The sequence below is a fragment of the Diabrotica virgifera genome, chromosome 3 (genome assembly GCF_917563875.1).
Source record: "Diabrotica virgifera virgifera chromosome 3, PGI_DIABVI_V3a".
Taxonomy (NCBI): Eukaryota; Metazoa; Arthropoda; class Insecta; order Coleoptera; family Chrysomelidae; genus Diabrotica; species Diabrotica virgifera.
Genome location: NC_065445.1, coordinates 246,108,787 through 246,126,566, shown reverse-complemented (window position 1 = coordinate 246,126,566; position 17,780 = coordinate 246,108,787). Strand labels below are relative to the sequence as shown.

General features: G+C 32.2%; 1 protein-coding gene across 1 annotated transcript in view; it reads left to right on the top strand.

The window, feature by feature from the left end:
• The window catches only part of LOC126881646 (platelet-activating factor acetylhydrolase IB subunit alpha1-like), a 110,877-nt gene extending 97,045 nt beyond the window's left edge, over positions 1-13,832 (top strand). Inside the window, exons 3-4 of the mRNA XM_050646019.1 lie at positions 3,364-3,547; positions 12,757-13,832. Coding sequence (XP_050501976.1) covers positions 3,364-3,547; positions 12,757-13,038 — 466 coding nt within the window. The 3' untranslated portion in view covers positions 13,039-13,832. The remainder of the gene's footprint in view (positions 1-3,363; positions 3,548-12,756) is intronic.
• Positions 13,833-17,780: the final 3,948 nt, after the last annotated feature.

The window sequence follows — 17,780 nt, the reverse complement described above, 5'->3', positions numbered from 1 at the left end:
AAAGCATCAAGCAGAGAAAGCTGGAGTACTTCGGACATGTAATGAGAGGTCCCAAATATAGGTTGCGACAAACTATTATGCAAGGAAAAATAGCAAGCAAACGCAGTCCAGGACGAGGAAGAACTTCATGGTTGAAGAACTTGCGAGATTGGTATGGTGTTGATACAAGCATGCTATTTAGGGTGGCAGTGAATAAAATTAAGATAGCTATGATGGTAACCAACGTTCTGAAAGGACATGGTACATGAAGAAGAAGTATAGTGGCTATTTTGAATGCCTGCCATTTTTGTAAAAGGCAAAATCTGAGATGGCCTCATATCGAAATTTGAACCTTTGTATGTATAATATGAGGTCCAAATTATATACTTGTATCATTAAACGCAAATTGTTTCACATATCGGCCGCACTATGAGAGAATTTACACGCAAACACAGCCCCTTGTGGTCGCCACTGACTAGGGATGGCGGTTTTTGACAAAACACCGGTTTTCGGTTATACCGGTTTTTTTTGCTTACGGTTTAACCTAGCGGTTATAACCGGCCAAAAAAAATCCGGTTTTCGGTTTTTTTAATCCAATAGGTTACAAAGTTACATTTACAATACACTTTAGTTTGCGATACTCCATTCGACTCGATATCAACATGATCAAAATTAGTACATACTATCGAAAGAACATGTATTACTTTTAACACGTTTGTATATTTGTAGAATAGGTACATTTTAACTCATTTAATACTTCCTGTATGAGTGTATCGTTTTGAAAACAGCGAAATTCTTGGAGATTCGTATTCGTAATCAGTAATTCGATATTCATAGTCAGAGCATTATTTTTGGTAATCAGAAAAAGTCATTCACCCACTTTCAATGTCAAGATTTAAGTGTGAAAAATAGATGATGTTTGCGTCTAATTCAACCAGATCACTTCTTATGTAAATATTATAATTACAAATACCTTTTCAAGGAAATATTATAATAAAACTTAATAATTGTTTCTGGCTGATGTGATATTGCACTTTCAGTTTGCTTCTGTATTTTATAAAATAAAATAAAATTTGAATTTTGGTTTTGTTTGGAATAATTACTTGAGAATAATAATTATGATTGGGATCCAAAATAATACCTAACCTAATCCTAATCACCGTAAAAACCTAATAACCGGTTTTTACTTTAAAAAGAAAAACCGGTTATAACCGGGACAAAAAAACAACCGGTAAAACCGGTTATTGCGAAGTAAAAAAACAGTTTTAGGTTTAAACCGGTAGGTTTTTCCGATCTCTACCACTGACTACAAGTAGTGAGAACCGGTCACAAAATACGTAGGTACAAACCTCAGTAAGCAGCGTGTAGCAGCCGCCGGTGGCTGGTTTGCGAGCGATCTTAGTTTCTCTGTCCTGAGACTAATTCTTCACATTATTTTTGCTAGGAATTAACTCATATAATAATAATTGAGTTATCCTCCCACTCAAAAAGGTCCGGAACATTGTTTAAATAATCAAAATGTCAAAAAATGAAGGAAAAATGCGATTTTTTTGTTCGTTTTTTGATTATAATTTTAAAAGTATTCACTACCGAGAAAAGTTGCACTGACATAAAAGTTGCGTAATTAAATTTCCTATAATATAGGATTAGTTAACAATTTTAAAAATTGTCACCCTTGTTGTAAAATAGCCATAATTGCGAAAAACCTATAAAAAAAAGTATTCGCATTTTACGTTTTTCACCCATTTATACTACACTTAAAAACTTCATATTTTACCCAAAAAAACTTTATGATATATTAAAACAACAGTGTAAATTTTATTATTAAGATCGATTCAATAGATTTTGCAAAATAAATTTTGCAATCCAGCTTTCGCAAAGAAATTCATTTTTTCAGAATGTGGCAGGACTGAAAATAAAGCATATAACAAGTTTAATATTTTTTGCATATGGAAGAATACCTTATCTTTCATTTGCAATTTGCAAAATTAAAATCGGTTAACTAACACGGCGTCAGGATTTTTTTAAATAAACATTAATTTTTGGTGCTACGCGCAAGACAGCGGTGTTAGATTCACCCAAGTTGATTTCCACCAAAATTTCTTCTAATCTTTATCTAATATATTATTTTCTTAAAAAAAATTTATCAATCATTATCAAATGTCATTGAAATGCCCAATCGGAGCAAACGTATCCGCTGTCCTGGGCGTAGCACCAAAAATTAATGTTTATTTAAAAAAATTCCTGCCGCCGTGGTAGTTAACCGATTTTAATTTTGAAAATTGAAAATGAAAGGTACAGTACTTTTCTATATTGTAAAAAAAATTCAACTTGCTGTCTGCTTAATTTTCAGTCCTGCAACATTTTGAAAAAGTGAACTTTTTTGCGAAAGCTGGATTACAAAATTTATTTTGCAAAATTTATTAAACCGATCTTAATCAAATTTACAGTATTGTTTTACTATATCATAAAGTTTTTCTGGGTGAAACATGAAGGTCCTAACTTTAACATAAATGGTTGAAAAACGTAAAATGCGAATACTTGTTTTTTATGTTTTTTTTTTCGCAATTATTGCTATTTTGCAATAAATGTGACAATTTTCAAAACTTGTAACTAATCCTATATTGTAGGAAATTTAATTGCGCGACTTTCATGTCAGTGCAACTTTTCTCGAAAATGAATACTTTTAAAGTTACAATCAAAAAACGAAGAAAAAATTCGAATTTTTCCTTCATTTTTTGACATTTTGATTATTTAAACAATATTCCGGACCTCTTTGAGTGGGAGGATAACTCAAATAATATTATATGAATTATTTTCAAGCAATTTCTGCAAAAAAATATGAGTCACCTCTCAACATCCAAATGTACTAATATTTTTACAGATGCGCCCTGGTCTATCAATAAATATCACAATCCGCATGTTTATTCCTGAATAATTGTTCACATTGTTTGTATTTTTTGTCTTTATTATTTGTAGATAATTGCTTTAAATGATTAGTAAATATTTTTGTTCTTCAGTTTGGAAAAGTTTCTTGTATTACATTACTTTCTTTACCTTAATAGTTTATGTTTGGTCACAGTATATAGGTTTATACAACAAAACTTATTCGTATAAGCAAAAAAACTGTGGTTTGGTTTTGATGTTTTTGTGAAATAGATCAATGTTTTGTGTGGACAGTCAGGAATAGTTCTTAAATTACTTAATTTCTGCAACGATATCAACTATTAGAATTAACTGTAACAATCCGGATGGACAAGTTGCAGAAACAACCTACAAATAAGTATTTGTATACGCCATTCACCTTCAAACTGTCAGCTGGAAACACATTAATTTATATTAAGTTAATTGTGCAATTTTCTAATTGTTTTCTGTGTTTTTCAGAGTCGAAAATGTTCTTTGGAGAGTTCGACATGGGGAACTGGAATTTAATTCAAAAATTAAAGCCGTCGTCCTGTTCGTCGGTACAAATAATATCGACTGCACTCCTCATGAAATTTACGAAGGGATTTTGGAGATCATTAGAGAAATAAAGAGACAACTAGGCATCGTCTCCATAATCTTACCTGTAAGTTATTATTTTTAATAGGATCCCAATTTATTTACAACCTAACAATAAAACTATAAAAACTTTTGTTTTTAATTTTTACTTTACTTAATCCGTAGACCCATTTGTACCTTTCGGTGTTGGGCCATTTATAATACAATTCATTAAATTACAATACTTTAAAATCTTCTAAATTGTCCTAGCTCTTAACGAACTTTCTCCATTCCTTCCTATTGAATGCCATCTGTGTTGCTTCCTGCCAAGTCTTACCCTTACTCTGCAGTATCTGCGAAATGTCACTGTTACATTCTTTAATGGGTCTTCCTCTTCTATTCTTCCCTGTTGGTTTGGCGTCCCACACTCTTTTTACTTGTCTATTATTGTCCATCCGAGTTAGATGTCCGAGCCATGCCAATTGTTTCTCCTTGATTGAGTCGAGTATCGGTTTGATTTTGAGTCTTTCTCTTATTTCTTCATTTCTGATTCTATCAGTTCTTTTTACTCCGATCGTTCTTCGGAGGTATTTCATCTCTGCTGCCTGAATTCTGCTCTGATGTCTTTTGTTTAATATCCAATTTTCTGCTCCATATGTCACCGTAGGTCTATATATTGTTTTGTATATTGTCATCTTGGTCTTTGTTGATATTTCTTTGTTATTAAGGAATCCTCTATTTAGTGCTTGGAATAGCTTTCCTGTGTTTTCCATTCTGTTGTTAAGATCGTCCTCGATGTCTCCTTTGGTGTTGATTACTGTTCCTAAGTATTTGTATGAATTTGTTTGTATTATTTTTTGTTGGTCTATCATTACTTCTATTTGATCTTCCGTCCCTTGTTTCCTTGATATTTTCATTATCTGAGTCTTCTCTTTGTTTACGTTTAAGTTGTATTTGCTTGCTTCTAGGTTCCATTTCTCTAGGTTGTATTTAAGTTTTTCTGCTGTTTCTGCAATTAATACTATGTCGTCTGCAAATATACACATCTCAGTTTTTATCATTTGCACTCTGTTCCAACCGATGCAGTATTTCTTCAAAGTTTTCTTACATTCTTTCACTATCTCATCTATTACATTTATGAATAGCACTGGACTGAGACTTTCCCCTTGTCTAACTCCTTGAGTTGTTTCAAATGGTTCTGACTGTATATTCAACATTCTTACTGTATTTGTTGTTTTCATGTATATGCTCTTTGTTGCTTCTATCAGTTCTTCACTTACTTCCTTCTACTTTAGGCTTTCCCATATATCTTTTCTTTTGACTGAGTCGAATGCTTTTTCCATGTCTATAAAGCTCTGATATATTTCTCTATTTTTCTTTAATGCTTTTTTTATTACTTGTTGCATAGTGAATATATGGTCTTGTGTGTTGTGTCCTTTCCTGAATCCACTTTGTACGTCCTCTAATTTATGTTCTATTTCTTTTCTGATTTTCCTTTCTATTATGGTTGCGTATACTTTTGCTGCTACACCTAGTAGTGATATATAGTTCTATATAGTTCTTACAGTCTCTTATGTTTCCTTTCTTGTATATAGGTATAATTACTGCATTTGTCCATTTTCTGGGTATTACTTTTCTCTTCCATATTCTACTCTGGTGCTACTTCATCGCTTCCTGTTGCTTTTCCAATCTTTATCTTTCTTATTGCTTCTTCTAGTTCTTCTTTTTCTATAGTTTCTGGATTTTCCGTGTTTCTCATGGATACTCTCTTGATGTGGCTTTCCTTCTCCATTGTATTCGATTGATTTCCATTCAGTATCAGCTGGAAATGTTCGCTGCATCTTTCCATTATTGTCTTATCGTCATTTATTATTGTTCCTTCCTTGTCCATTATTTGTTTCAGTTTCGTTTCTTTGTTGCTTCTTAGGTTTTTCAGTGTTCTATAAAATAATTTTACGTTTTCTGTGCTGTTTTCTTCCATTTTTTCTCCGAATTTTTTCCATCTTTTCTTTTTCTCTTTCTTAACTATCTCTTTAACTTTAGTTCTTTGTCTCTTATAATTTTCATATTTTTGTTGTGCTTTGTCTTGTATGTATTCGTTCCATAATTTCTTCTTTTCTTTTATTTCTCTTTTCACTTCATCGTTCCACCAAGATGTTCGTTTCCCTCTGTTGTTATTTCTTGTAGTTCCACATATTGTTTTAGCTGTTTTTATCATCGCATTTTTAAATTTTCCCCATTCTTCTTCTATTGTTTCTGTTATTTCATGTTCATTGTCCATCTCTTTATCTAGCCCTTCTATGTATCTTATTTTCGTTGTTTCTTCCCTTAGTTTATAAATTTTTATTATTTCTTTGTGTTTTCTGTTTATGTTTTCATTTCTTTTTATTTCTTTTCTTTTGCTTTTGAATGTGGTTTCTAGTAGATAGTGGTCACTACCAATTTCATAACTCCTTTTCACCCTTACGTCTCTTATCCAGTTCTTCTCTGTTTTTTGCACTATAGTTATATATTACAACGAACGTATAAGTACTAAGGGTAGACATATATATGGATACAGAGGAAACCAATACAAACCTAATCATATGCTATGGACCAGATGAAGACTATGAAGACCAATGCAATTATAGTCTATAATTGATTGTTCGTCTCTTGTTTTGACTTCTCTTGTGATCTTGTGTATCCTTTTATGTTGGAAGTGTGTGTTCATAATCACCATAGTCCAGGGCGGATCTGTTTTGAGATGGACGTTGAGAGGTGACTCAAATTTTTTTGCAGAAATTGCTTGAAAATGAATCAGATAATAATATTTGAGTTATCCTCCCTCTCAAAAAGGTCCGGAACATTGTTTAAATAATCAAAATGTCAAAAATGGAAGGAGAAATTCGATTTTTTTCTTCGTTTTTTGATTATAACTTTAAAACTATTCATTTTCGAGAAAAGTTGTACTGACATAAAAGTTGCGTAATTAAATTTTCTACAATATAGAATTGGTTAAAAATTTAAAAAATAGTCACCCTAGTTGCAAAATAGCAAAAATTGCGAAAAAACCATACAAAAACAAGTATTCGCATTTTACGTTTTTCAACTATTTATGCTACACTTAGGACCTTCATATTTCACCCAGAAAAACTTTATGATACAGTAAAGCAATACTGTAAATTTCATTAAGATCGGTTCAGTACATTTTGCAAAATAAATTTTGCAATCCAGCTTTCGCAAAAAAAATATTTTTTTTTAAATGTTACAGGACTGAAAATAAAGCAGATAGCAAGTTGAAATTTTTTTGCTTATAGAAGTGTACTGTACCTTTCATTTGCAATTTTCAAAATTAAAATCGATTAATTATCACGGCGTCAAAAATTTTTTTAAATAAACAATAATTTTTGGTGCTACACGCAGGACAGCGGTGTTCGATTCACACAAGTTGATTTCCACCAAAATTTCTTCCAATCTTTATCTAATATATTATTTTCTTACTCTATATTTTGTTGTATTTTAATATTTTAATTCCACAAAAATCAAACTAATTTTATTATTGTTTGTGAAATATTGTTTAAACAATTGCATATATTTAAAAATAATAAACTTTTATTATTTAAGTTAAAATATATGAACAAAGAAAGTTTTTGCTAATAAAAGTGTTATTTCAAAGGTAAGGTTTATTTATTTATATCGAAATGTAATAAAAATTTAAATTTTTCAATCATTATCAAAGGTCATTGGAATGCCCAATCAAAGCAAACTATCCGCTGTCCTGCGCGTAGCACCAATAATTAATGTTTATTTAAAAAAATTCCTGACGCCGTGGTGTTAATCGATTTCAATTTTGCAAAATTGAAAATGAAAGGTACAGTACACTTCTATAAGCAAAAAAAATTTCAACTTGCTATCTACTTTATTTTCAGTCCTGTAACATTTTGAAAAAATGAATTTTTTTTACGAAAGCTGCATTGCAAAATTTATTTTGCAAAATCTATTAAACCGATCTTAATGAACTTTACAGTATTGTTTTACTGTATCATAAAGTTTTTCAGGGTGAAATGTGAAGGTCCTGAGTGTAGCATAAATGGTTGAAAAACGTAAAATGCGAATACTTGTTTTTGTATGTTTTTTTCACAATTATTGCTATTTTGCAACAAGGGTGACTATTTTTTACATTTTTAAACAATTCTACATTGTAGGAAATTTAATTACACAACTTTTATGTCAATACAACTTTTCTCGGAAATGAATACTTTTAAAGTTATAATCAAAAAACCATGAAAAAAAACGAATTTTTCCTTAATTTTTTGACATTTTGATTATTTAAACAATGTTCCGGACCTTTTTGAGAGGGAGGATAACTCAAATATTATTGTTTGATTTATTTTCAAGCAATTTCTGCATAAAAATTTGAGTCACCTCTCAACGTCCAAATGTACTAATATTTTTACAGATGCGCCCTGGTCTACCAGGTTATTGTCTAGGTCTAGACAGAATTCAAGTAGTAATTTTCCATTTTTGTTTTTTTTTCCTCCCCATAAAGTCCTATGACATTATTCCATTTTTCTGCTTCTTTTCCCACTCTACTGTCCATGTCTCCTGTGATCACAATTTTCTCTGTACAATCATTTATCATTTCTTGTAATTTGTCCCAGAACTCATTCTTTTCGTTTTTTTGTTGCGTCTTAATCTGGTCCATAGCATATGATTATGTTTGTATTGGTTTCCTCTGTATCCATATATATGTCTACTCTTAGTACTTATACGTTCGTTGTAATATATATCTAATTTTTTACTTTGTTGATACTGTCCTTCTTAATCATGCACGCTACTCCTCTCTGAGCTCTCTTTGTTTCTTCCACTCCACTGTATATTAGTAACATTCCGTTTTCTAATATTATTGATCCTCTTCCTTGTTTCTTTGTCTCTGTTATAGCTACTATTTCGATGTTCTTATCTCTAATTTCTTCCCCCAGTTCTATTTCCTTCCCATTTATACCTCTTACATTCCATGATGCCATTTTCAAAATTGTTCTGTTCTTTTCTGTGTTTAAGTTGTACTTCAATTTGTTTTCCTTCCGTTTGTGTTATTATCTTTAAATCTGCTCATGTCCCTGTTCTGTGCCTGTTTTGTTTCTCGGTCCGTCATTGTGTTTTCTTCAGCTAGTTTTTTGAACAAGCTGGTTCTGTATTGTATGTTACTTTTTTTATCCGGCTTGTTTTTTGGTTCCATTTCCACTTAATGCCTTCAATAACTATGAAACCATATCCAATTTCTGTCCTTTTCCCATTAGTCTTTTCATCTGCTGCTATCTTCCTAAGGTTTCTTTGTATTTCTATCACTTTTAATGTTAGGTCACATTCTATATATACTTTATGTTGCTTGTAGTTCATTGGTTTACCCTTGGCTTTCAGTATTTTCATTTTATCTTCGAATTTTTTACATTCGATAACACACATTGTTTCATTTATCTTTTGTACCCTATTTATTTCTGATTTTACTCCCATTTCTGTTTCTATGAAATTCTCTAGTTGCTCTGCTTCTATTGTGTCTAATGGTAAGCCTCTCATTATTAGGTTATTTTTCTTCTTTTCTTTCTGACATGCTTTCAAGGTTATTTCTATTTTGTCTATTTTTTGTTTCATGGTAGCCATTTCTTTCTTTAGAATTTCATTTTCTCCAATTATTTCTCCTCTAATTGTTTTTAATACCTCCACAAAATTTATATATAGCAAATTAATTTTACCACAGCATGGTAAAACTGTTTTAGTAGCGGGAAACTGGCTACAAGCGGCCTGGTGTAGAGAACACTGGAAAGAACTGAGGGACGCCTATGTCCAGCAGTGGACGCGATTGGCTGATTGATAATGATAGTAAAAACACATCACCCGAGACAGAGCACTACTCTGCCAAAACAGCTGAAGTGACATTAATTATTTGTGATAAATTTTGTGGAAGTACCTATTGAAAACAACAGTTTTCAATGTTTTATTGTTAAATAATACATACATACTTACAAAATATTATATTACTGTTGAAAGAGATAATGGTAGTGGGTTCCTGTTAGTGGGTATTTATAATTGTGTCATGTTTGCTACAGTAACAATTTCTTGATTAACCTCAAATAACAAGGGAGTGATATATGGTTTTTCAATAAAAGTATTTTAGACGATTGACACACCGAACATGCAAACTGAACTGAAAAGGATAAATAAAAAGCGCCCATATTTGCTATGTATCGTGAAATTCTTTGATGCATACATAGTGGAGTCACTGAAGGTTTTCACCTCCGATTTCGTTGAACCTTCATCGATTTTTATGAAAATTGGTGAGTAGTTAGAAGATATTTCAGGGAACAAAGGTGACATGATGCCAACTTGCGCTTTTACCCTGGGGGTGGATGCCACCCCTTCTCGGGGGTGAATTTTTTTTTATTAAAAATAATACCATAAATCGATAGAGGGGCAACTTCTAAGCAAAATTTGTTATATAAAGTTATTAACATAAATCAATACTTTTTGAGTTAATAAATATCAAAGATTTTATTTTTTCTTTAAAAAATGCATGTTTTAAAGCTGTTTTTCACGTATTACTCAAAAAATATAAGCTTTTATAAAAAAGCTATTATTACCAAAATTAAAGATAATAAAAAATTTAATACACTCCCCACTTAAAGAACTAACCTAATGTTATTTTAAAGTGAGTTATGGGTAATTGAATGTATATTTTTTCGACGAGTACTCAAATCTAAGTATTCAAGCTTACATAACGGGAAAACGATGCATTTTATAGAATATACTTGTAAAGCACTTGTCAAAGTACTTCGGAATACCTATCAAATGAGCTCCAGCAAAAGTTAATAGCATCAAAATTAAGCAAGTTATGATGAAAATAAGAGAACCCTTTCGATTTTTTTAGGAAAAAGTGAAAAATAAAACATACGACATTTCCACAAAAATTAAAATTTGTAGTAATCCTCAAAAGAATTTCTTTAGGTTAACATAGTTAATGATTTCAAAAATTTTTACCGGTTTAGAATGCATATTTTTGAAAAAAAGATATAATTTAAAAAAATCAGAATTTTTAAAATTATCGTACTTTTCATTTTCTTTTGATAATAACTCCAAAAATACTCAATATACGTAAAAAATGATATATAACTAAATTTTAGTTTTTTCTGTTGCAAATACTTTACCTATTTTACTATTTCCGTAGAGTAAAAAATAACCGAGATAGACACGTTTAAAATTTCAATTTTGCTGCGAGAACCATGTAACTGAGGCCATTTAGCCCTTTATTTTTAAAAAAGTAAGAGGTTTAGAAGACTAATTTCGAAGATTTTTAATAATCTTGGAATCAACTTTTAATTAGTTTTTAGGTGAACCTGATATCTTAAAAATTGACGGAGTTATTTACAAAAAAACAATAACATTTTTTGGAAAAAATTTTAAAAGATACATTTTGAAACATTTTGGTGCATAAATTTTAATGCTATCAACTTGTTCGAGGGCTTATTTGTTAGATATTTCTATGAACTTTGACAAATGTTTAATAAGTTTATATTATAAAATGCATCATTTTCCCGGTATCTAAGCTTGAATACTTAGATTTGGGTACTCGACGAAAGAAATATACATTAAATTACCTATAACTCACTTTTAGTTAACATTGAAAGGTTTTTCTAGTAAGGAGTTTATTTGACTTTTTATTAGCCTCAATTTTGATAATAATAAATTTTTTGTAAAAACTTATAGTTTTTAAGATATTTATGAAAAATCGGTTAAAAACATGCATTTTTCACGAAAAATTAAAATCTTTGATTTTTAATAACTCAAAAAGTTTTGATTTATTTTAATAACTTTATATAATAAATTTTGCTTATAATTTGTTCCTCTATCGAATTGTGGGGTTATTTTTAATAAAATAATTTTCACCCCCGAGGAGGGGTGGCATCCACCACCAGGGTAAAAGCGCAAGTTGGCACCATGTCACCTTTGTTCCTTGAGATATCCTCTAACCACTCACCAATTTTCATGCAAATCGATGGAGGTTCAACGAAATCGGAGGTAATAGCTCATACCCACCTTCAGTGACTGCACTAACAGAGAATGCATTATTTATGTGATAAAAATACTTATTTTTTGTAGTTGATAGAATATACGAAGGGTATACAAAAAATAAATGAGAATTCAACTGAAATAATTAAAAATTTAAATTGAGAAATATTGATTAAACAGAATATTTAGTTGATATAAAAAGTTGAGGGTCAAATATTTGTAGAAAAAAAAAATAGTAAAACAAAACAGAAAGTAGACAAATGAATAAAATCAAAAGAAATTAAAATAAATTAAGAAAAATGTGACGTTTATAACGTTACAGTACAGCGGTATTGTTAAACAATCAGGATATATTTTATTAAAAAAATCACTTAAATCGGCCAACAGGTTTAGGAAATACGAGACATCAAAAATGAACAAATTTTTAAGTGGGCGGATTTCTATGCACGCAAGTTTTGTGAAACGCCAAAAAGTACTTCTTCATGTTTCTAATGTACAGTCGAACCCGCTTATTAGAATAGCCTTCGTGTCAAGCAAAAATATTCTTATAAGCGGGATATTCTAATAACCGATCATTGGTGGCTAGCTAAAATAAGTGTACCGAATATACTTTATAATAGTACATACTATGTAAATATGTATATGCATATGGTTTTAGGTCTATTTATGTCAATAAAAATTTATAATCTATTTACAAAAATAATTACGAAACGATTAGACAATAAATTGGAATTATGGAATTATAGAAAAGACTTCCGAACAAACGATCAACTATTGGTAATAAATACTTAATCTTATAAAAAAATGCTGTTTCTAAAAACAGCCAAGTGTGTGGCAATGTACCTATAGAAATTTGTAGACAAATGAAATTATTTTATGACCTTGTCGGCATACGATTGAATTTTCTGTGGGAAAGGAGCGTTTACTCAAACACAGTAATAAAGTGTTTATTAGGTACCTGACAAACCGTAATAATATACAAAACAGCAGGCTTTCGAAGCTCTTACCAACAAACCATTATATCAGGCAAATTTAAAATTTTTAGGAAATTGTACGTAAAAATTTATTTGTTGACCTGAAAAAATTATTCTAAAAAGCGGTATTAGGTTACTAAACCATATCCCAATAAACGGATAAATTTATTAAAGGGTAAATGGAAACGTTTCGGGACCTCGAATTTATATTCCATAAACCGGGATATTCCTATAACCGGTACTCTAATAAGCGGGTTCTACTGTATTTCTTTTTTTGTAGACCCTGTTACCGCGTGGTCATCACCCCAACCCATACCGAGAACGGAACGACCACGTCAACACCTTCCTCCTAGACAAATTCTGCAACGAAGCCAATGCCGACGAAGTCACCGAAAACTGCCACGTCGTCGTCATCGACGAAAACATCGTTGGCAACGACCAAACCATATCCCATCACATCATGCACGACTATCTTCATCTAACCAACAGCGGATATACGAAAGTGTTCGCCAAAGTCTACGCAAAGCTGTGTGAGCTGCTCAATGTACCACCTAAGAAGTAAAGCAGCAAGAAAATGTGAAAGTCTATATCGGGAAAAGGTGGTAAAAGCTGCAAATCGGCTGGATTCGTATTTGGGATGGGGCACATTGGGATTGGGCAGAAAGTACCTAGATAATTCAAAACCCCCTTAGCCAAATTTTTAGCTTCCTATGTGGCCCCAGGTTCTCCCTATCGCAAAAAATATGTTTTTTAGTAAAACAAAATTCTGAGCAATCATTGAGCTCAGGAAAATTTTTTGAATCTTTCAAAAAAATTTAGGTTATGTAGGTAATTTTTGGCAGACTTCGAAATAATTGTTTTTCGTGTATTTTTTCCGTTCTTTGAATATGACATTTTTTTAGTGTCCCTCATCTATATTTTAACGTTTCCTGAGCGATACTTTGTTTTAAATAATTACATAACCTATATTTTTTTTGAAAACTTCAAAAATTTTTCCTGACCTCATTTCTGATCAAAAAAACCTGAAAAAAATAGTTTTTGGGCATAACAATGTATGTTCATACATTTTTTCAGACTTTTTAAAGCAAAAGATTGCTCAGAATTTTTATTTCTAAACAACATATTTTTGAGTTAGGGGGAACATGGGGCCACATAGGAAGCTAAAAATTTGGCAAGGGGTTTTGAATTATGTACTTTCTGCCCAATCCCAAATACGAATCCAGCTGAGTGCAGATTTTACCATCTTATCGCGCTATAGCTTTTGTTTGTATCTTTTAAATATATCTCTCTACTTGTAACTTTGTACCAAATATTTTTTGACTGGTAGATTTCTATAAGTAAATGTATCATAAATAATGTGCGTTTAATTTTATGTCATCACCCAAGAGAACTTGTATAAACAGAACATGCCATGCAATGTATTTGGTAGTTTAAAGTTGGCAGCATTGGTTGATCTGATGCGCAAACGCACAAAAATGGTCACTGCTGCCAATAGGGCTTTTCATTCACAGTCATTTGTTTCGAGCTTCTGTCATGTGTCACATAATATTAATGTATCTACGTCATACGTTATTGGTATATACCAATGATACAAACCAAAGACGTATGGCGTAGATATATTAATATTATGTGACACATGACAGAAGCTCGAAACAAATGACAGTTGATGAAAAGCCCTATGGGGACCAAATATGACAAAGTTTGACTTAAGTCAATTTAATAAAGCCTCAGTTTTATTCTTCCTAGTCAGTCGTTCGGTTTGGACATTGTGTCACCTCGAATTCCCTTTCCATCTATCTTTCTCTTCTGTAGCTCTGAAGCAATGGTCTCTTTTGTAATGTGGTCCACACATCTTGTTGATGCTCTTCTCCGAACTCTTACTCCTTGCACCATTCCCTGTAACGCCAGCTTCTCCAGGCCATCTCTACGCACCACTTGACCAAAGTAGCGGATTTTTTCGGTAACAATATTTCGGAGCCTTTTTGTAACTGTCAGTTGTCTAAGGATTGAGTTCCAGAGTATTCGTACTATTTTCGAACTCACCCGTATATATTAGGTATAGGATCGGTCCGAGTACACTACCCTGAGGTACACTAATATATACGGCTGACTTGCCAACAAGCAACGACCTAACACTTGGAACATTCGCAGATGATACTACTTTCCTGGCCTCTCATGGTAATCCAAGAATAGCATCCGAGAAACTGCAACTACATCTGAACAAAACAAATGAATGGCTTAAACTCTGGAGAATTAGAGTAAACCCGTCAAAATCCACACACATTACATTCACTCTAAGAAGAGGTACATGTCCACAAGTTAACCTCGATGGATATTCTTTATCTCAAAAGGATGACGTAAAATATCTAGGTATTCACCTTGACAAACGACTAATGTGGACCAAACATATATGGACGAAAAGACTTTAACTGGGAATTTTATACAGAAAACTGTACTGGATGTTGGGAAAAAACTCTCACCTATCGATCGATAACAAGCTGCTTATCTACAAAACAACAATAAAACCCATTTGGACATATAGTTCGCAGCTCTGGGGATCAGCTAGCCAATATAATAGTATGAAAATACAAAGATTTCAATCCAAAACTCTAAGAACAATCGCTAATGCCCCCTGGTATATCCAGAATGACGCAATACATAGAGATCTTCAGGTACTATCAGTCTCCGAAGAGTGCAAAAAATCTTCTGAACAATATCAAAATAGGTTGCGGGTACATCCTAACACCCTGGCACACAATCTTCTAAACAATCAACAAGCGAATAGATTGAAGCGATGTGATCCCTTGGACCTACCTAACCGATCCTGACAGAGCCTACAGCAGAGGAAGCTACGCCTTCAACAGCGTCCAGCCATTGTGTTCTGTGTCAGTTTTAGTTTTCGTGCTCGCGTATCAGTGTATGTGCGCATCTCACCGGTAAACAAGCTAATGTGTGTGTGTCGTGATGCTTTGGTCACTGGACCTTACATCTCTCTGTCATTGTAAAGACAAACAATTTTACTTATTGTGTTCATTGTAAAACAGATTGTAAAAAATCTTGGATGTTATAAAAAAAAATTTCGAACTAAACATTTCGAAAGCTTTTGTCAGCTTCCTTCAGAACTAGCATTTAGAACCATATAAAAAGAATGGAGAAGAAAAGCGAACCATTGTTTTTACAAGTCTCATACACATACCTTTGTATGTACGGTGATTATGTGACTTTTCCATATTGTGGTGTACTTTTTCGTTGTTCCCTTGTAGGCCTGGATCCTGCGTATCAAAAGAAAGTTTATTAATAGCAAGCTGAATGTTTGTTAATAGCTTAACGGTGTCTAGTCGGACAAACTTTGATGTACGGGAACACCGAAACAGGGAAAGTTTTAATTGTGGAACAGGTTACAGGTTTCGGACGAGACTATGAAAACGTCCCATGTATTTTGTCGGACAGAACCTCCAATTGATTTGTTACCCTTTCATTAAACTCTCATGCAAAAATCAGACTGCTATTTATTACCAACTGGGCATTTTAATAACTCCGACATATAGAATATGTCAAATGACAGAAATTATGTTGGTGATACGAAGCAGTCTGATTTTTGCATGAGAGTTTAATGAAAGGGTAACAAATCAATTGAAAGTTCTGTCCGACACAATACATGAGAAGTTTTCGTAGTCCTACGTTCGAAACTGTCTATATCTTACAGGTGTATTATAATGTATTATCTTGTATTATCACTTTCTTTGCCTTTATAGGCCTGGATAATGGATCTCGCGTACAAAAAAGTTTATTAATAGCATGCTGAAAATTTGTTAATAGTTTAACGGTGTCTAGTCGGACAAACTATGATGTACGGGAACACTGGAACAGGGGAAGTTTTAATTGTGGAACAGGTTACAGGTTTCGAACGTCAGACTACGGAAACTTCCCATATATTTTGTCGGACAGAACTTAAACTTAAAAACAACCTGCTAGTTTTCACAATAATTAGTCCAAGTAATGAAACTTAAAATAGGACAAAACCTCGCAATTTTTACAGAATGGATGGATTTGCTTGAAAATTTGAGAATAAGTAGTGGATTGTCCAAGGATCAAAATCTATATGATTCCAAAAGGCGCTTTTACCATGGGGGTGGTTGCCACCCCACGTCGGGGTGGAAATTTTTTATTATATTTTGGCCGCAAAAGTTGATAAAAACGTTCATTCTAAGCAAAAAATGTTCTATACATTTTTTTGATAAAATTACTAGTTTTCGATTTATTCGCTATCGAAAAAATCAATGTTTTTAATGTAAGTTTTCTGCTAATAACTCCAAAAGTTTTCGTTTTATCAAAACAACTTTACTTAACAAAAATGTACCTCTTGAAAAAATAAACAAAACCGTTTTTTTTTAATTTTCTTTAAGAGCAAACAGTAGCGATCAACAGGTAGCAACAAACGCGTTCCAAAATTGCGGCTCTAATTTTGAATATTTTGTCGAGATATTTGGCACACATATTCGTAATATAATAGAGGATGGCGGTACAGAGCCCAATTTGAGAAATATGTTAGTATGTGGAAATTACTCTATAACTAAATAAAATATTAAAAAAGGGAGCCGGTACCGCCATTAAGAAAGACAAAAGAATACACTTTCTTCAAATAAACTTTTTTATCCCGTGCCTAGATTTTGTGTCACATTGGAACTACTAAAAATCGATTTTTTTATAACAAGAAATCGAATGTCACTGACTTGGCAACATTTCGCGCCTATGTGTATAAAAATTATTGTTTTTGATAGTATAAACGTCACTGTCAGTGTCGAATTACCGACGCATTGTTGCCTCACTTTTGAAAGTTCGCAGAACTTTCGCAATCTTGGACCGCGTTTGTTGCTACCTGTTGATCGCTACTGTGTGCTCTTAAGACCAACAGTAATCGAGCTATACTTTATTATCTGTTAGCTCTTCTTCGTTAAATGCTAAATATTGTAGTTTCGAAGTCAAAAGACGGGAAAACTATGCATTTTTCGAGGATAACTTGTTCAAACTAATTTAAAGTATTTAAAAACATCTATCTCTAGAAATAGAAAAAAAAGTCTCTAGTTCAAAAATTAAGTGACTTATAATGAAAAGAATGTCAGTCCCTATTTTTTCAGCGAAAAAGTGATCGGAAGCAACCGCCCTAATCACCACCCTAATTAAAATTAGTCATTGATCTTATTTGGTCTTCTTTATTTATGTATTATTAATAGGTTCTAGAAGTTTGACCGGTCTAGAATGATTGGATTTAAAAAAAAAATGGAGTTTTAACGAATTTTTGTA